Here is a 16,804-nt window from a genome sequence, read left to right as displayed (position 1 = left end):
TCCTGGGTGGGGGTGAGGTAGAAAAAGAAATTCCATCATCATTTCTATCCATGCTTTCTCTGATCATCCCTGCCTGCCAAAGCAGGAGAGAAAATAATGGCCACATGGAGATAATGCCTCTGCATGCTTTAAGTGCTTTGTTATCCTCAGGAGTTGCAAAGAAATCAAGGCTGCCTGGGTATTGTGTTAATGATACTGTCAAGAGGCCAAAATAAAGTGCTACACCACAACCCAGCCTTCTGCTATCAGCACTACTGTCCCACTCTCATTTGGGCAATCAGGGTGACAGGCTGGAGAACATGCCAGTGGTCTGGGAAAGGAGATCTCAACACTTGCTTTTGCTGATAAGAACCTGGAACTGCTCAGAACACGATTCTGCCAGATCCTGATGGCTACACAAAGCACACCAACACTGTGGTTTTGCCACACAACTATTTTGCAACTATCAAATACACCTACAACAAAACCAGTTTGGTGGGAGGGACTTCCGTATATTTTTCCATGCGGTTGCTGTCAGCAGGCTGAAATCTTGATAAGCTGCACAGCCAGCTTGGCTGACTCCACTGAAACCCTGCTGAAGACAAGTCCTGAGCTGAAAACTACTGCTTGTGTTTCCCACTGCAAGGCAAGGGAGGACAACCATACTCAGCATCTGGCCAAAATTCGTTTCCAACTGCACCAAAGATCCATACAGATTCCATCCAAAGGTCAGCAGCTATGGTTCTCAATGAGGAATGTGCTGCTTTGGAGAGACAATGCTGTCACTGTGATCCACTTTCCCTACTCAGGGCAATCAGTCCATTGTTCCCACTGAAAATGAGAAAGGGCTTGAGGTCGCTGAAATGGAAACTGCCTTTAATTCCAAATCATCCTGAAGTATAAACACAGACTGATGCATCACTGATTGATGTTACACCTACAATAAACAACTCTAAAGGACAGTCTTTCTCCCTAGCTTCTCAGAAAAATCAAAACCAACCAAACAAAAAACCTCAAAATATCCCAAGAGTCCAGAGAATGTGATGAGGTGTGCTCACTATAGCATATGACACTTCACCGTACAAAACTAAAACCATCCCATCTCTGTTCTCTTTAAATGTGAATTAACTGCCTATCTACTTTTTGAAGCCAGTCACATGTTGATAAAGCTGGGCTGTGCAACAAGTTAATTTGTCCACTTCATTTGTGACAGACATGTTAAAACTGCACACATGTTCTGATTTAGGGTTTCTGCAAGAAAAGACTTTATCCATTCAGGGCTTTGACAATGAACAAACAGGAAATTCCAAAAAATACTCTTGGAGGCAGAGAATGAAGAAGATGACAGAACTTACCTTCCACTGCAAAGAATGGAACCACTGATCCCTCAGGTAACTGTTTGCAGCCTGCAATAAATAAAAGTTACAGACAGAATCATTAGTTTCTACCAGCGCTTCAGGTCACCCAGGTACTTTATATTATAACCAGTTTATTTTCACAGAAAGCAGTGATACAAATACCTTGCTGAATTATAAAATACTGAACCAAAACCTTACAAAAACATTAACCCCCTATGAAATGCTGTCCAGCCCAACGACTGAAAAATCCTCTGAATTCAATCAGGTGTGGGTCAGATCTTTAATGCCTGTGGGGCATTTGTCTCTGTCATACTGGAAGGAGAGTAGCAAAATGGGCTGACATTTTAATAGGAGGGATAGGTTTTCCTATACTCTGATTTCTTTTCTTGTCCAGCTCCTCAGTGGCCCCAAAGCAATTCAAATAATGTCTTAGCTCTTTCAGTGATATTAGAACAGTGAAAAGCCCAGCACACACAGGCGTGCAGATACATGCACAGACTGTTTGCAGCAACAGCAGAAATGTTGCAATAATCACTCCCAGCCATCACCCATTTTTGGCCATATTAAGCACAGCTGCCAGAAATTCCCAGTGTGAAGCCAGGTCCTAGCCAATGGAGGAACAGTTCAACACTCCCAAAGGTCAAAAGGCTTGGTATCAAAAAATATAAAGGCATGTAGAGTGACGTAAACGTGCGTGCCTTAACAAGGTGACATAAGTCTGAAATATTTGAGTGGGTAGAGATGCCCTTTGGTCTTTCCAGTTCCACCTTAATGCTGTCAATGTGCATTTTTTACCCACGTTTCAAAATGTTTTACAAAAATACTGAAAATTACAGGTTAGCCTGTAAATCCATGTTAAAAAAAAAAAAAAGGGTGAGGCCAGTCAAAAAGCACATACTTCTTGCAAATTAGAGCATCACTTATCAAGTTTCACTCCTCAACACCTTTTCAGGTAAGTATTCAAAATCCACACTACAGAATGTATTTAATCTCCCAACACTCATTTAGTTCACTGATAATGGCAGGCAGAAATACCAGAAGTAAAAAATGCTGTATGGTTACAAAAAAATGTGTTTAATCTCAAGGTCAGCTACTGATGGTTCAGTGACACAAATATGGACTGATTACTCTGAATTAAACAGAGTAATATCCTTTCATATATGCATTACATATTATTTATATCTTAATGAGAATCAATTGCGCCTCCAGTAGATGTCAAGGCAATAAAGCAGGAATAAATATATTATAAATAATCTTGACTGACCAGAGAATTTATCAAAAACATTCAATTTCAAGAAGAATGCTCACATATCAGAATATGAAATTGCTACAAATGCAATTTAAAAACTCCCTTTTCTATTTTCTTTTTGCATGCAATGAAAAACTGTAAAAACATTTGGAGTGTGTATCTTCAGGACATTTCAGTCAGATAACATTTAATGATTTTCTGTTATTTACACTGTAATTTATATATATGTGGGCATTATAACACAAGACAGACTTTTTACTTGTATGTTATAGAATTAAATTTCATTTCAATAAACTTTATAGTGGGTTTTAATACAATGAAAAGGTCAAAAACAATTTGCCACCAAAAGGCTTAAGAATGTTTTTAACATAATTAAAAAGACATGAAGGAAATATACTTAGATATTTTTTATCTGTGCCCAGGGAGAATGCTCTAAAACCCCAACAGACTTATCTGAAAAATTTAATTTCAAACTGAACCTTTTTTCAAGGAGACAACTGGTTCATGCAGGAGAACAAAAAAAAAAAAAAAAAAAAAAAAAAAAACAAAAAAAAACACCAAAAAACCAAAAAAACTCCATTCCAAATTCTAGCATCAAAGCCCGCTAAAGAATAAATAAAACTGAAGGTTTTTGTAGGCTTCATGTATACTTAGCAATTCTACCAACAAGACTGAGTTTATAGGAACTATAAAAACTAAGATACTGTTATTTAAATCAGTATAAGCAAAACCATTCTAGGGGCAGGAAGTACTTCACTCAAAGAGGCAAAATATCAACCTGATTCAGTCCCTGGTCTGAAAGTAAGAACAAATGCTGAAGCCCTAAATTGAGATCTGTTAATTATTCTCCTACTTTAATGATGTCAGTAGTACAGAATGTAAGACCACTGCAAATAATTAGAGAATATTATGTGTAGATAGATTCTGGAAGTGACTGAAGCCCTAACTATTAGTGAGGACAACAGCATCCTGCAGAGCAGGAGGCACAGGTGGACTGCAAATTCTGGGGGAGAAAAGAAATTAAGAATGCAAGACACAAAAACACAACTGGCAAAGGAAAGACTTGTGCAACTCTACGGCAGCAATATATAAAAAGCATTTTAGAAGTACAATTAGCAAAGTGACTAAGTTCCAAGTGTGGGACCAAGCACTGTCTACACATAGAGTTAGTTATTGTAGAGAAGTGATCAAGCAAATTGGCACCTGGGTCTAGGTTAGAAGTCTGAACCCTCTAAACACTCAGAGCTCAGGCTGTTATTAAGGACCACTTCCCAGGAAAATCAAGACAAGACAAAGTGAACAGAAAATAGAAAAACAAACCTTTAGAGAATCCCCACACTTGTACTATTGATCAGGACTCAGTGGTAAGAGAAGCCTGGAAGGCCAAGGGTCATTTCATCAGTGTCTTTACACCCTGCTCAGCACGGACTGAATGCTTTACCCCAATCCCCCTTACCCTGAGGGAGCTGTCTGATACCAGCATTTGCAGGGACTAATCCTCCCCTGCACCCTTCCGGCCACCTGACCCCAGCAAAACCACAGCACCATGCAGGAAACGCTGCATGTCCTGCAAAGGAAAACCAAGATCCCCCTTGCACAGCATCCCTTGGTCCTCCCTCCTCCAGGACCTCCTCCTTTCAGGCTTACACTGAGAAGGCACTACAGGGAGCATTTCTTTCTCACCAAAGGAGCAGTGAGTTCACAACGTGCCAGGATGAAAAAAGAGCCACCTGGCTCTTGTGGGTGCTCAGCTGCCCAGCCAACTCTGCGGGCACTGACTTACTCGAGCATTCGGGTTCCTGTGAGTAACATTTCTGAAGTTTAAGCAAAGAGCACCAAAGTGTAAAGCAGTGGAGGGAACCACAATTCACTTACGGGGCTGCACACAGACATTTACAGTTTATCTGATGTGCACGGACAGAACCCAGGCGTTCTGCACTGAAGTCATCACTTCCTGGGAACTGACACCTACAGTTTTTTACTGCAGCTAAGGGCATAGTTTACTATATTTGTTCAGCTCTAGGGTACAATAAAAAGGAGAAAATGAGACAGAAAATACTTCAAACCAGGCTTTCCTTAGGCATTCTGACCACACAAGGAAAGTTTTTTTTACTTTCAGCCTTGTCCTTGCAGTGAGTCCAGTTCCACCCCACTCTTTTGACAGCTACCTTTCCAACTTAAAATTCAGCTGGAAATGTTTTGCCTGCTGTTGTCACAAATAGTAAATGAGACAGGACTGAAGTACAATGAAGATTCTATAATTCTCCACTGTATTTCAATACAATTTTACATACAGAGGCATGCAAAATAATAGTTTAGGCCCCTTGTGTGTTTAGTATGTTTAGGCCCCAATTCTGCAAATAATTTTGCTCTCAAATGCAGTGGCTTTAACAGGGTACTGGGTGACACACGGTAACTGAACTTCCTGCACAATCAAGAACTCACATTGTTTTTGTACAACCACAACATAGTAGAAAAATACTTTACAAAACAGGAAAATGTGGGAGTAAAACTTAAAAGGTGCAAGAAGATTAAACTACTTGAAGCTTATTTATTATTCCAATGAGGAAGAAGAATATCTACCGTAAGAACATCTACTGTTGGCAGTATTTTTTCTAAGATTAACTGATCCTGGAACTGTGTTCTGAAGGATTTGATATTCTTATTTTTGGGGTGTAAAGGTTCAGTCAGAGAGGAAAAGCCACCTGGGATTTGCTGTAGTACAAACTTTACTCATAGGATTAAAGTCTCCTGCCTTAAAAAGACAGCTCACAGGAGAAAAACTGTGTAAGAGATTAAATGCCTACATATGCAAAGCTTTGGTCAACATGAGTGAATTTATACCTCTGCTGAAAAAGGAATTATTTGCTCTGCACCCCAACTACTTCATTTCTTAGTCAGTGAGTAGAAATACAAGTTTATTATTAAAAAGCAGCAAACATTTTAAATGCAATTTTTCTTTTTGCTCACAAAAATAGGAAACTGAACACTTGCTTCATGCCAGTGTTGCAGCCCCTGCAATAATTTGTAACCAGGCAAGGAGGAGACTAAATAGGAACCTGCTTGTTACTGAGAAACAGAACACCTGAAACTCTGCAAGAAACAGAGCACTCTAAAAATTATGGTGAAGACCTCTGCCATTACTTCAGCAGAAAATTACCACTACAACATCCCTTGCTACTGGCATGTGTGTTATTCAGAAGAGTACAAGAACAGGCTTGTCCATGCAGAAAACTGTTCCCAAGTTTTTGCTTGCAAGAGCGTCCTTCACACATACACTTCTAGGGGATTCTGCCATCTGAATGGACGTGGCAATGAGTGGGATTCGATGACCCAGATTTTGGCATTGATTCTTCCTGAGTTTATTCTGTGATTCTCTCTCTTCCTCACTTGCTTTCTGGTCAGCAGGATGGGGGTTTTGCTGTGTTTTTTTTCCAGCTGAAATTCATTACTGGGACTCATAAAACAGCACTGGCTTCTCTGCCCCTATTTATTATCAGCCACAGGAACAGGGGAGTGTCCCAGGGCTGCAGGAAGCCAAGCCCACACAGCTGTACAAAACCTTCACATTGCTGATGCAAATCCCACTGTTGCACCTCTGCCTTGGGCAGACCTGCAAGGGAAACCTGCCACTCTTCTGGCTTAACCCAGGGTACAGACAGACTTGCTGGGAATTGCTAGAAATGCCCTTTTCCTCCTTAAAATATTCCGCGCCTCTGCTGAGTTGTGGTCCTTGTATGACCTCTCCACACCGACAGCATTGGCTGGACTGGCACTTAAAACAAAAGGCAGGTTCTCCAAGGAGACTGAAATAAAATATTACAAAAAACCCAGTGGAAACATTTACTGTGGGGACTCCCTGGCACAAACAGCGTGGTCAAGCACCGAGCTGAACGTGTGACTGTTGTGCTTGTCAAGGCTTCCTGCTCTGTTTGTTTTTCCTTCTGACTACACTCCATTGCCAAGAAATGAATAAAACAACACCAGCGACAGGGATGGAAGTGGTGGCTTTAAGGCTAAAAGAAAGGACACCACAGGAAAGCAAGGCAGTACTGTCGTGACTGAAATACCAAAGCCTTTTTTCCTGGGACTCTTCCTACATTTGGTACTCAGCAGCTCATGAAATTATACTGTAAGGTTTTTTTTCAGTCTCTTTCAAAATGTTCTTCCAGTTATTTCACTATCAAGGGTAGCATCCTCCTCATAATCATCCACACAGCATCATAATCACATCTTGTGCTTTACAAAGGGAAAGCAGAAGAGCAGAAGCCTATCCCAGCTCAAGGAGGTCCTGCTATTCCTGATACTAAAGAGTTCACACTTGATCAAAAGCTAAATTTAGCTCCTGTTTCCTGGCCTGAAGAGCTCGTGGCCTAATGAGCTAGCTTCAGCAACACCTTCTTTCCAACTGCAGGGAAGAAAAAAAATCTGAGATTTTGATTGCTGCTCATGGAAAGAACCAGGGACCCCATCATTTGGCATGGGGAAAGAAAACACAAGCCCTCAGCATGTCTAGAAAACTGACAGCCCATGATCCCCAGAAAGCTGCCTGCACGTGACTCCCACATGGGACAATGGGAATCCCCAAACGCCAGGCAGTGAAACGCTCAGAGAGCTGTGCTTATTCAACAAACACTGAGTGGGAAGAGCGCCATACATGAAAATGACACTTTAAATGTGAGCCCAGCCTGGATTAAGCTGTCTGCTGCCTGAGACCAGGTCTTCCTCTGAAACCCAGGTAGACACGTCCTGTTATCGTGATCCCGTTTCCTGAGAGGAGCTGCATCACCTCCGGCACTGCCTGTCAGAGCTCATGTGCTAAAATAAGTTGGGATGGGTCAGTGTTGCCATGGGAGGGCTTGGGATGATGTAAGGAAAGGTAATGGCACTCTTCCCTCTCTGACTCATTACTGTGCACTAATAAGCCAGAAATAGACCCTGGTGACAGCAGACAGAGGGGATGAAAACCTGAACATGGAAAGGGGCTCTCCTGTGGCATCTCACACAGAATTGTTTAGGTTAGAAAATACCTCTAAGATCAAATCCAGCACTGCCAAGCTCATCACTAAGCCATGTTCCCAGGTGCCACATCTACATCTTTTAAATACCTCCAGAGATGGTGACTCAATCACCTCCCTGGGCCGCCGGCGCCCTGAGAACACTTTTGGTGAAGAACTTTTTCCTAATAGCCAATCTAATCCTCCACAGCCTTTCCCTCACCTACCAAGCAGGTCACCTTGTCACAGGAGGAGGTCAGCTTGGTCAAGCAGGACCAGCTTTGCATAAATCCACACTGCCTTCAGTTAAGCAGAAATTGCAATCTTAAATTCTTCTCAAAAATGAAAAATTGGGAAAGCCTGTGATTCAAAGTACTAAACGGCTTCATTTTATGTCAAATCATGTCAATAACATCCCATGGTTTTAAAGAATTTACAATGCAGCACGTGCAAAAACATAGATCCAAATATAAAATTTATATTAATCAGAAATATGAAATAAATTTGGGCTAGCCAAAACAGTTCATTTAGACATTTTTACATATGCACACACATATGCTTTATATGGAAAAAAATAAATATACATATTTAACCAAAAGTGTATTTCAGAAGAAACAGTACTGGGAACATGTTTTGGACTAGTTTGACTTGTTCCACTATCATACACTTCCTGATACTAGAGCTGGACATTACATCAGAGCATGCTGCTGCTCAGATTAGCAGAGCAGAATGATTTCATAAAAAACTGGAAGTCCCAATTTCCCAAAGATGTACTGGAGTCTCTCGCAAACCTGGAAATAACTGAGCCATGCAAGGGCTACTTGCTCAGCTCCTCAGTTGAAGTGTGTTTTGAATACCTCTACTCTTTGTTACATATGCTAGAAAATTTCTGCTGAACTCAACTACTTCATAAATCCAGCTTTTTCAACTTGATTTCTTCAGCAGACTAAACATAACTTTGAGAACTGTTTTGGATTTGGGAATACACATTATAACTGTATAAGGGAAATCTAATTTTATACTCCCTCCAATCTGACCACATCTGATGAATCAAGATACTACCAAGGACCAAGTCATATTAAAAACATTTTTTAAAGTTTGTATTTCGAATTATGTTGAAATTCCCATAGTTATAATGTAATCTGATCCAGAGTGCTCAGCCAGGCAGCAATAAACAGAAGTCCAGCTCAGTCCACTTCTATGAGTTCCTATGAGGTTACATAAAGACACCAATCTTTTTGAGGAAAATACCCAAGTATCCATGCTAAGATGTTGCTGTTTCACAAACATAATTATTTATGTGTTTGGTTTGTTGTTGTTGTTTTTTGTTTTTTTATTTTTTAAAGAGACAAATGTCAGGCTGCTCCAGATTACAGCATGTCTACCCTACCAATTTCCTTTCTACTCAGTAGGAAGCTGTGGGTTCAAGTTTTATCTCTTATAGACCCAAAAAGGCAGCTCCCATAAACTACAGAATAAAGACTTGGATACAGAATTTGGAAAGGCAGGTGAAACTATTTAATCTGTTGAAACAGATATAAACTTAAATGCTAGCATCATTAGGGAAATTAATGGAAAAAGCAGAATCAAAATTATCATGAGAAAATCATCCAACTTGAGAAATTTAGACAACTTTCTGTCTAATTAATTCCATTAATGCATTAGGCAAGGAAGATTTCAACAATAATGAGGGCCCTAATCTAGCTGTTGGGAAATCATGGCTTGTCTTCCCACCTTCCCCTTACAGTCCTACCTGGATGAAATACACATACACCACAGTCATGGCTGTATAATCCACTGAAAAAGTAAAATCCCAAAGGGTAACAGATAAACTATCTTCAAAACAATGTAGAGAAACACGAGAGAGAACCATGCAAGAGTTAAGTTGAAGCCAGTTTGGTATTTTTAAGTTATGACCTTTCAAAGCTCTTTGGGGGCAACGCAGCTTTTTCTACTTACTCCAGAGTATTTCCAAATCTCAGTGCTGTGGAGTGCTTTTCTGTCACTAAAACTTGCAGTGACCTAAGGGGGCCTATAAAGCCTCAAGTGGATGAAGAAATCTGGAATAATGTAAACACAGTGTCTTCTTTTTGAAAACAACACTTCAGAGAGCCAGCATATATAGACATCCATACAAATATACTGAAATATTTCAGTGAAGAGTGAACAGTTTTTTAAATAGGTATCTGTCAGTTCCAGTGCAAGTTCTGTGTTTCCTATACTAATTCAAGGATGAGACTTAACTTCATGCAGGAATAGAACTGTATGAAAAACAGAAACATTCCAGGCCCATATCAATGTGCCATTACACAGAGCACTACTTTGCTGCACAAATTCAGCATGAAGGTTTAATCACCATGGCCCAAAATTTCCATTCTGACTGTTAACAAAGAGTTACAGAGCTATCACCCTGAGCAAATTTTCTGGTGGTTAGATAATTTGACAGCACCAAGTTCTCTGCCTTTTCTGCATCCATCTAAATAAGATTTCGTGCACAGGAAACAGGAAGAAGTTGAAGGAGATTCAGAGTAAGAGAGAAATAAAGTTGTACTTTTATGTTTACTGTACCTGCAGTAGGACAGTACCCCCCGGGATTGTGAGCTGTAAACAGTACTTAGGGGCATTCTCCCAGGAGAGCAGTTGAACATCTTCAATAGCACTGTAGGAAATGGAGTTTTCCATGTACCCAGTTGGCTGCAAGAAAACAAAGGAGAAGGGAAAAAAAAAGTTTACTTAGCCATCATAAGTTTCACAATTTCCAAGTAAGAACCGCACTACGAAAATCACTCTTGGTGTTGAAAATATCTGCAAAATCTAACTGAAAAGCAAACTTCCTGCTCAGGTCATTCAAGAGAGAGACCCATCCAGCCACCTTCCTCCAACTCGTTCAAGTGTTAAGATCACTCACATAAAAACAAAACCAAGCCAATCCAAGGTGCCTGAAATACACAAATGCCAACCTATCCTGAACCCAAAAATCAATGGAACCTAATTCCAGGTTGAATTGAGCTATGAAGGGGTCTGTCCATGCACATGCTCTCAATGCATGAAGAAGCATCTCAATCACACAGACAGATCAGCACTGTCCTGTAGCAAGGTTGCTTTATTCCACACATCCTCGTTCTTTTCCCCAGCTGCAATTTTGATCAACCACATCACCAAGATACAGATTCCTTCACTTGACAGTGGTTCTTGGGGCTCCAAAGATACAGCCCTCAAGCTTCAGACTCAAGCAAAAGCAAAGCAGCCAATGTACTCATCTTGGTCTATAGGTAAGCAGTGGTTTCTTGAAGAGAGTGCTGATGTCCAGTTTAAAATAAAAGAGTCACCATTAAAACCCAAATAAGTAACAACATTTTGCAATAAAATGTACAATACAAACTGATAGTTGCAGAAAAATAAACATGAAACTTCTTGTTAGTATCCCTATAATTCCTTAGGCATTACAGAAGTACAATCATCTCTGAGATAAGATGAAATATAAATGTATCTATGCAAACACACATGAAATTATATGTTAAACTAAGTAAATACACAGTGCTATAGCTGTGTATCTATTGAGTATGCATACATACTCTGTACTCGATGCAAGTAGTTTTTAAAATAATTGAATATTTAACAGAGGTCCTCCAAAGACATAATTTACTTTGCTGTGCTACAGTATAAGTGAACTGATCAGTGCTGCTGTGGCAGAGAAACTATTTTCATACAAAAATAATTAATCCCACCTCATGGATAAACCATAGACTTGACCATGTCTTTCAAGAGAATAGAGCTCATTACATTTATGAATTATCTTCTCACTATTACTGATTTACATATAACTTCAACTTCTCAAACTCACTCCCACTGTGCCCAATACATAAGTTATTTTTAACTGACAGTCTTGAAATAAGGAAGGCAAGGGAGGCAACCACATCTATTTCAGGGTCAAACAAGGCCAACTCCTAAAATCACAACACAGGATTCCTGGGGGCGAGTGTGAAATAAGCAAATTGCATTTGGATCGTCTCTACTTCTAATTGGTACGACTTTCTTCCATAAGTTAAGTAGGTGGTGCATCTGGAAACCGTACTTTGGAGTTCTACACTTCATACATGTTTCTAAGCCCATAAACGTCATCCACCAGAAACGCAGTGACAGCCCTGTCACCCACCTTTGCTGCCACAAGAATTCAGCTGTCTTTTCAGCAAGAAAAACCCAGCCAGCCACAGAACTCAACCTCAATATCTTTCTCCCTAACGGTTCTTGCAGCATCGCTCATTTTGCACCAGCCCTGGGTGAAAACAATTTTCACTGTCTCTTTAACGAAAACCTTGTTATGCAGGAAGTATGATAAACTTCTGCTTATTCATTTACCCACAATATTGTTCTACACTAGTGACTGGAATCCCAGTGGCTTAATACTGATACTGTACGTCATGCGTTGCCTACTGGAGAGTAATTATCTCGTTCTCACAGGAAGCCAAAGGCCCAAGATCCTTTGGTAATCAGCATTACAACACTCAGGGAAAAATATCAAAACAGCCAACATAAAATCTAGTATGCTCAGGGGGCAAAGTTATCAAAAACATGCTCTGAAAGACTGGAGAAGGGAGAAATCCAGAACCAGTTAATGCAAATATAAAATGAAATTAATCAAAGCAATTTAAATTTCTCTTTTAAGAAGGTGCTGACTGCCCTTAATACCCTCCATTAACTTCAAAGAGGATTTGAGGAATTCTCACAGAAGCTGTTTCCAAGAGAAGCTTCTCCTATACCTTAAATCATCCATTTAACCAGCATTAAAGACAACTGAGCCAGCTGAAGCACAGCTGTGTAGCCATACACAAGGATTTCATCCCAGGCATAGACCTCTTCTCACAGGACAGTCCTTGTCCTTAAGGAGAATGGAGGAGCAGAGTTCTGCAGTTTGCCAAGGATGGGAAGACTACCCAAACCATAAGATGGAATTCTGCAGATGGTCAATCACTCTAAGTGAAAGCCAATGAGGAACTTTATGTTGCACTCAAATGATCCCATGTCCACACCTTCTATCTAGCCATACTACACACATACACACATAAGTTGTTTGCTATCTTATTCAAAAAATGAGTAGCCTAAATATATTTCAGACCCTAAAAGCACCATCATATGCATTGCTTCTGATTTCATTAAAACACAATACTTTAAGAAGTGAAATATTTTCAGTTCTGAAAACACTAGTTATAGGCAACTTCACCTGTTTCATAACTGAGAGAGTGTACAGCACAGTAACTTATCATTGTATAGAGCCCCTTAAAATTTTGCTGTCCAGCACTGAGGACAATGCTCCCACATCAGAGCTGGGCAGAAATGCCCCGAGGAAGCACCAAAACAGAGCTGTCATCAGACCTGTGCTCACAGAGCTGTGGTATGCCTCACAGAGACCATGGCACCCACAAGAGGAAGGTCAGTCCCACACAAAGCTGTCCTTTTCCTGATCTCTCCACACACAGGGCCAACTCCTAAACAGATATAAGGACAGAGCTGTGTTCCTCAGCAGTGTTTTCTCAAGACCAAGCACAGTTCAGCCATTTATCAGGAAATGGCCTGAGGTAAAACCACAGCCTGAGTCACTGGTTTCTCTTAAAACACAGGTTATTTTGACATTCAGGTATGTGAACGTCAATCACAGTGAATCATTGTGGTTGATAAATAAGCAGTGCAAGTGCTGCACATTCCTATGTTGCAGCTGCTCTTGCTTGCACCCATCCCCAGAAGCTGCATCCTCATCCCCAGGTCTCTCCATGGGAAAGTCAAATCACAACAACACACAAGGCCAGAAACATGGATCCAATAATGAGACAGATCCTCAGTGGGTCACCACTGAGAAGCATCTGGCATGAAAATTAGTCTTGAGCAGCATTCCCACCTCCATCCACCCACTTTGTCTCTGCCCGTACAAATATTTGTCTGGCTGTGGCGTCAGGCAGATCAGGGAACCCATCCAGCTTTTGCCAGATTACTTTTGAGCTCCTTCAGCCCCATTTCTAACACGAAACAGAAAACAGTATGTTAATGTAACCTAGGGGCAGCACATCATTTGGAAGGGGAAGCTGAGGATCTGAATACCTTAGTTTAATTATTGGTATCAGACAGTCTAAAGCCACAGCATCTTGAGCTGCAGTATGTCAAGTTCAGTTGAAAATGCCTTTATTTAAGAAAATAGTAATTCTTATTTTTATAGTTGTCATTTTTGAAAGGAGATTTGTATTTCCTGGCAAAGTCTGAAATCTGTGAAATGAAGCAAGATATTGGACTTTCCTATCTCACTCTACGAAATTAATCCTGACTTAAGAAAGTTTGGCCAGAGAATCTACATATGTCAGCTTAGAGATTTACAGTTACAGTTTGAACTTCTGGCTGTTTGCTGTTGAATATGTTCTGAAAAACTCTAAGAGATTCATAAATGAAAATGCAATTTCTTACAACGAACAAAAATCCCATAAGGAAACATTTTTCTCTTCCCAGTAGCCTCTAGCCCCCTAACAAAACATGCAACTTCTCTGCTGGGAAATCAGGTATGTTTTAACTTGGTCTTTTTTCAGTTCCTCAAAGATTTATTAAACATACAGCCCTGAAACTTTGCACTAGAATAGGCACACACCAAAACCTACTACAAATCAAATCTTAGGGGAATCCAGTGCTCCCAAAACTGGAAGAACATGTAGGTTCCTGCGTAAGCCTGGTTTTCTCTTGTGTTTCTGGGAAAAGTCAACAGCAGCAAACTACTCAATAATGCAAAAATCTGCCTACTTGTTTCCATGGGAAATTCTAAAAGGGAAAGAATAAACATGACGTCCATTGTTAATATGAGGCTTGTATGCACTTACTCATATAATAATGCACTAAATCTTCAGCTGCATATTTTCCAAAGAAAGCACCCAGAAAAGATGAATTCTACAAATAGAGATGGTTATTTGCATTAAAACATACTTAGTCTGACAACTCCCACCAACACAACAACAATGGAGAATGATTTTCCCAATTAAATACTCCAGATGGTGGGGGGGAAATGGGGCTGTTCCAGACCCTCTCTCTTCTGCTGTCAGGTGCTTATTTCTCTCTTGGCTGCTCTTAAGAATGAGCCATGCTCCTGCTGCAGCCCAGGATGCTGAGCATGCTGTGTCACATGTAAGTTTTCCATTCCCAAATAAGATTCAGACCTGCTAAATTACACACAAGAAGAGCTGATTGCTCTCAAAACTTTGATGGGGGTGGAGACTATTCAGTTGATACTGAAGGGTAATGGACTCTGAAACTGCTGAAAACAATGGCTGATTTGAAATAAATCTCTGTTAGAAGACACCCATGGCTCCAGAGAACGTCCCTCCAACTACAGATATTTCAGATAAGGGCAATTAACATCTTTGCTCATTAACTACAGAACCTATCAGAAGACATTTATCAAATTCAGCAATTAGCAGTACTATGCCACAATATGCAGTACAGTACAATTTGTCTTTTTCTTGACATGGAGGAATTTACTGCCACGCTCACTTGTCATGATGACTTGAGAGAGTCAACGTTAATCTCATGGAGATTAACCTGATAACAAGCAGACAGAAAGACTAACAGCAAGAAGACACCCAACTCTGCCCCAAAACTACACAAAGGTATTTCTGAGCTTTCTTGGAACAACATTCTCATCTAATCCATCAGACTTCCTGGTCTCCCAGCCTGCCCATCATAACCATTCCCTCCCCACTCCTCCAGGTAAGTAGGTGATTTTGTGTTGGACTACAAGAAAAGATTCCACCTGCTCTGTGTAGTGAAATGGGTCTCCCCATGGGGCAAATAGAAATTATTTCTGCTTGGAGCTGCACTGTCCCTAAGTATCTCCAAGTTGGGTACTGATGCTTGGCAGGATTTTGGTTGGTTGGGTTTGAAATTTTTTGGTACATAGAAACAAACTGGGACACTGTGACCCAAATCTTCAATGAGGTTCCATGTCAGTCAAAGTCAAGGGTGTATTAGTTCAGTGGTGATGATAGGAAAAAGAGGGAGGGGGTTTTCCAGCACAATTCTCTGTGTGTGGGTGACTGTGTGCATGAACGCCCATGCATGTCTGTGTGTGTATAAATGTACACACACACCTGCCTTTCTTTATAGCTACACAGTGATAAAAGATAGCAGAAATATATCCCATATTCTCTACACAAAAATACAGCAGCAACTGTCATATGCTCAGTGCAAAGTAGCTCAGGTGCAGTGACAAGATTTCATTGAGGAAGACCAGATCCTCCACAGAGCTGGTCATTCAAAATAAATCAGTGCAGCTTCACTGATTTATACAAGCTGGGAATCTTTACTCAGAAACCCATAAGAAGTTCAACCAAATCTAGCTCAGCAGAAAAAAAATGTGCATAAATCTCTTCCTTCCTCTAAATATTTAAGACAACCAAGACTGGAGGCTGTTGCATTAATTAACCTTACAAAACTGATAAAAATACAAGAGCCGCCAGTAAGAAACAGCTTACCCCACACTGTGCAGGGAAAAAAACCTTCAAATCTGCAGTGGGGCTGAAATATCAGCTCTGCGGAGCTTTAGCAAAGGGACAGGCCAAAACTGTCCATCAAAGAGCTGACAAGAAAAAACTGCTCTCAATATTAGGACATATGAGCTTAAAATATGTAAAACCTGTGCAGCAGACACCAGCAGTGGGAAGAACTTCAAATTAATTCAGATCTGAAGCAAGTTAAAAGCACAGAAGCTCATTATTAAGAAAAAGGGAAATTAAGGTCATGTAATGGAATATGTACCATGACAGGGGAGTCAAATAAGACGGAAAAAAGTATTATTTAGCTGAAATTCATATGGATTTTTTTTTTTTTAAACAAGGACATTCTTCTATTTTACTGTCAAACCCAGGTGAAGGAGCACTCTGAAGCTTTGCTTATTTGAATTTCTGGGAGTAAAATAAGACATATCTTGAAGACTTTCCAAAGAGACCCATTATCAATATGACCTTGTCTAAGCAGCCTGTAAGAAATCAACCCTTTTCTCTCTGGCCAGCTTGACATGACAAAGGGAATTCCTCCTGAGACTTCCAGGAGCACTGAATGTTAAATTGGTTGCCATGCTGATGCCCAAAAAGCTCTAAGGTCAAGCCTATCTAAGAAACCTTGTCTCCTGCTTTCAGACCTCTGCTGATAGGGGTGAGGGCATTTTGCCAGGTGAGCACAGCCTACCACTGAGA

At 40.4% G+C, this 16,804-nt stretch overlaps 1 protein-coding gene across 1 annotated transcript in view; it reads right to left on the bottom strand.

Moving 5' to 3' along the window:
• LOC119705711 (c-Maf inducing protein) overlaps positions 1–16,804 on the bottom strand; it is a 130,327-nt gene that overhangs the window by 51,152 nt on the left and 62,371 nt on the right. The window contains exons 2-3 of the mRNA XM_038148455.1: positions 10,152–10,277; positions 1,335–1,385 (exon numbers count right to left, since the gene is read on the bottom strand). Coding sequence (XP_038004383.1) covers positions 1,335–1,385; positions 10,152–10,277 — 177 coding nt within the window. The remainder of the gene's footprint in view (positions 1–1,334; positions 1,386–10,151; positions 10,278–16,804) is intronic.

This window comes from Motacilla alba, chromosome 11, assembly GCF_015832195.1.
Source record: "Motacilla alba alba isolate MOTALB_02 chromosome 11, Motacilla_alba_V1.0_pri, whole genome shotgun sequence".
Taxonomy (NCBI): domain Eukaryota; kingdom Metazoa; phylum Chordata; class Aves; order Passeriformes; family Motacillidae; genus Motacilla; species Motacilla alba.
This window is presented reverse-complemented; position numbering and strand designations above follow the sequence as displayed.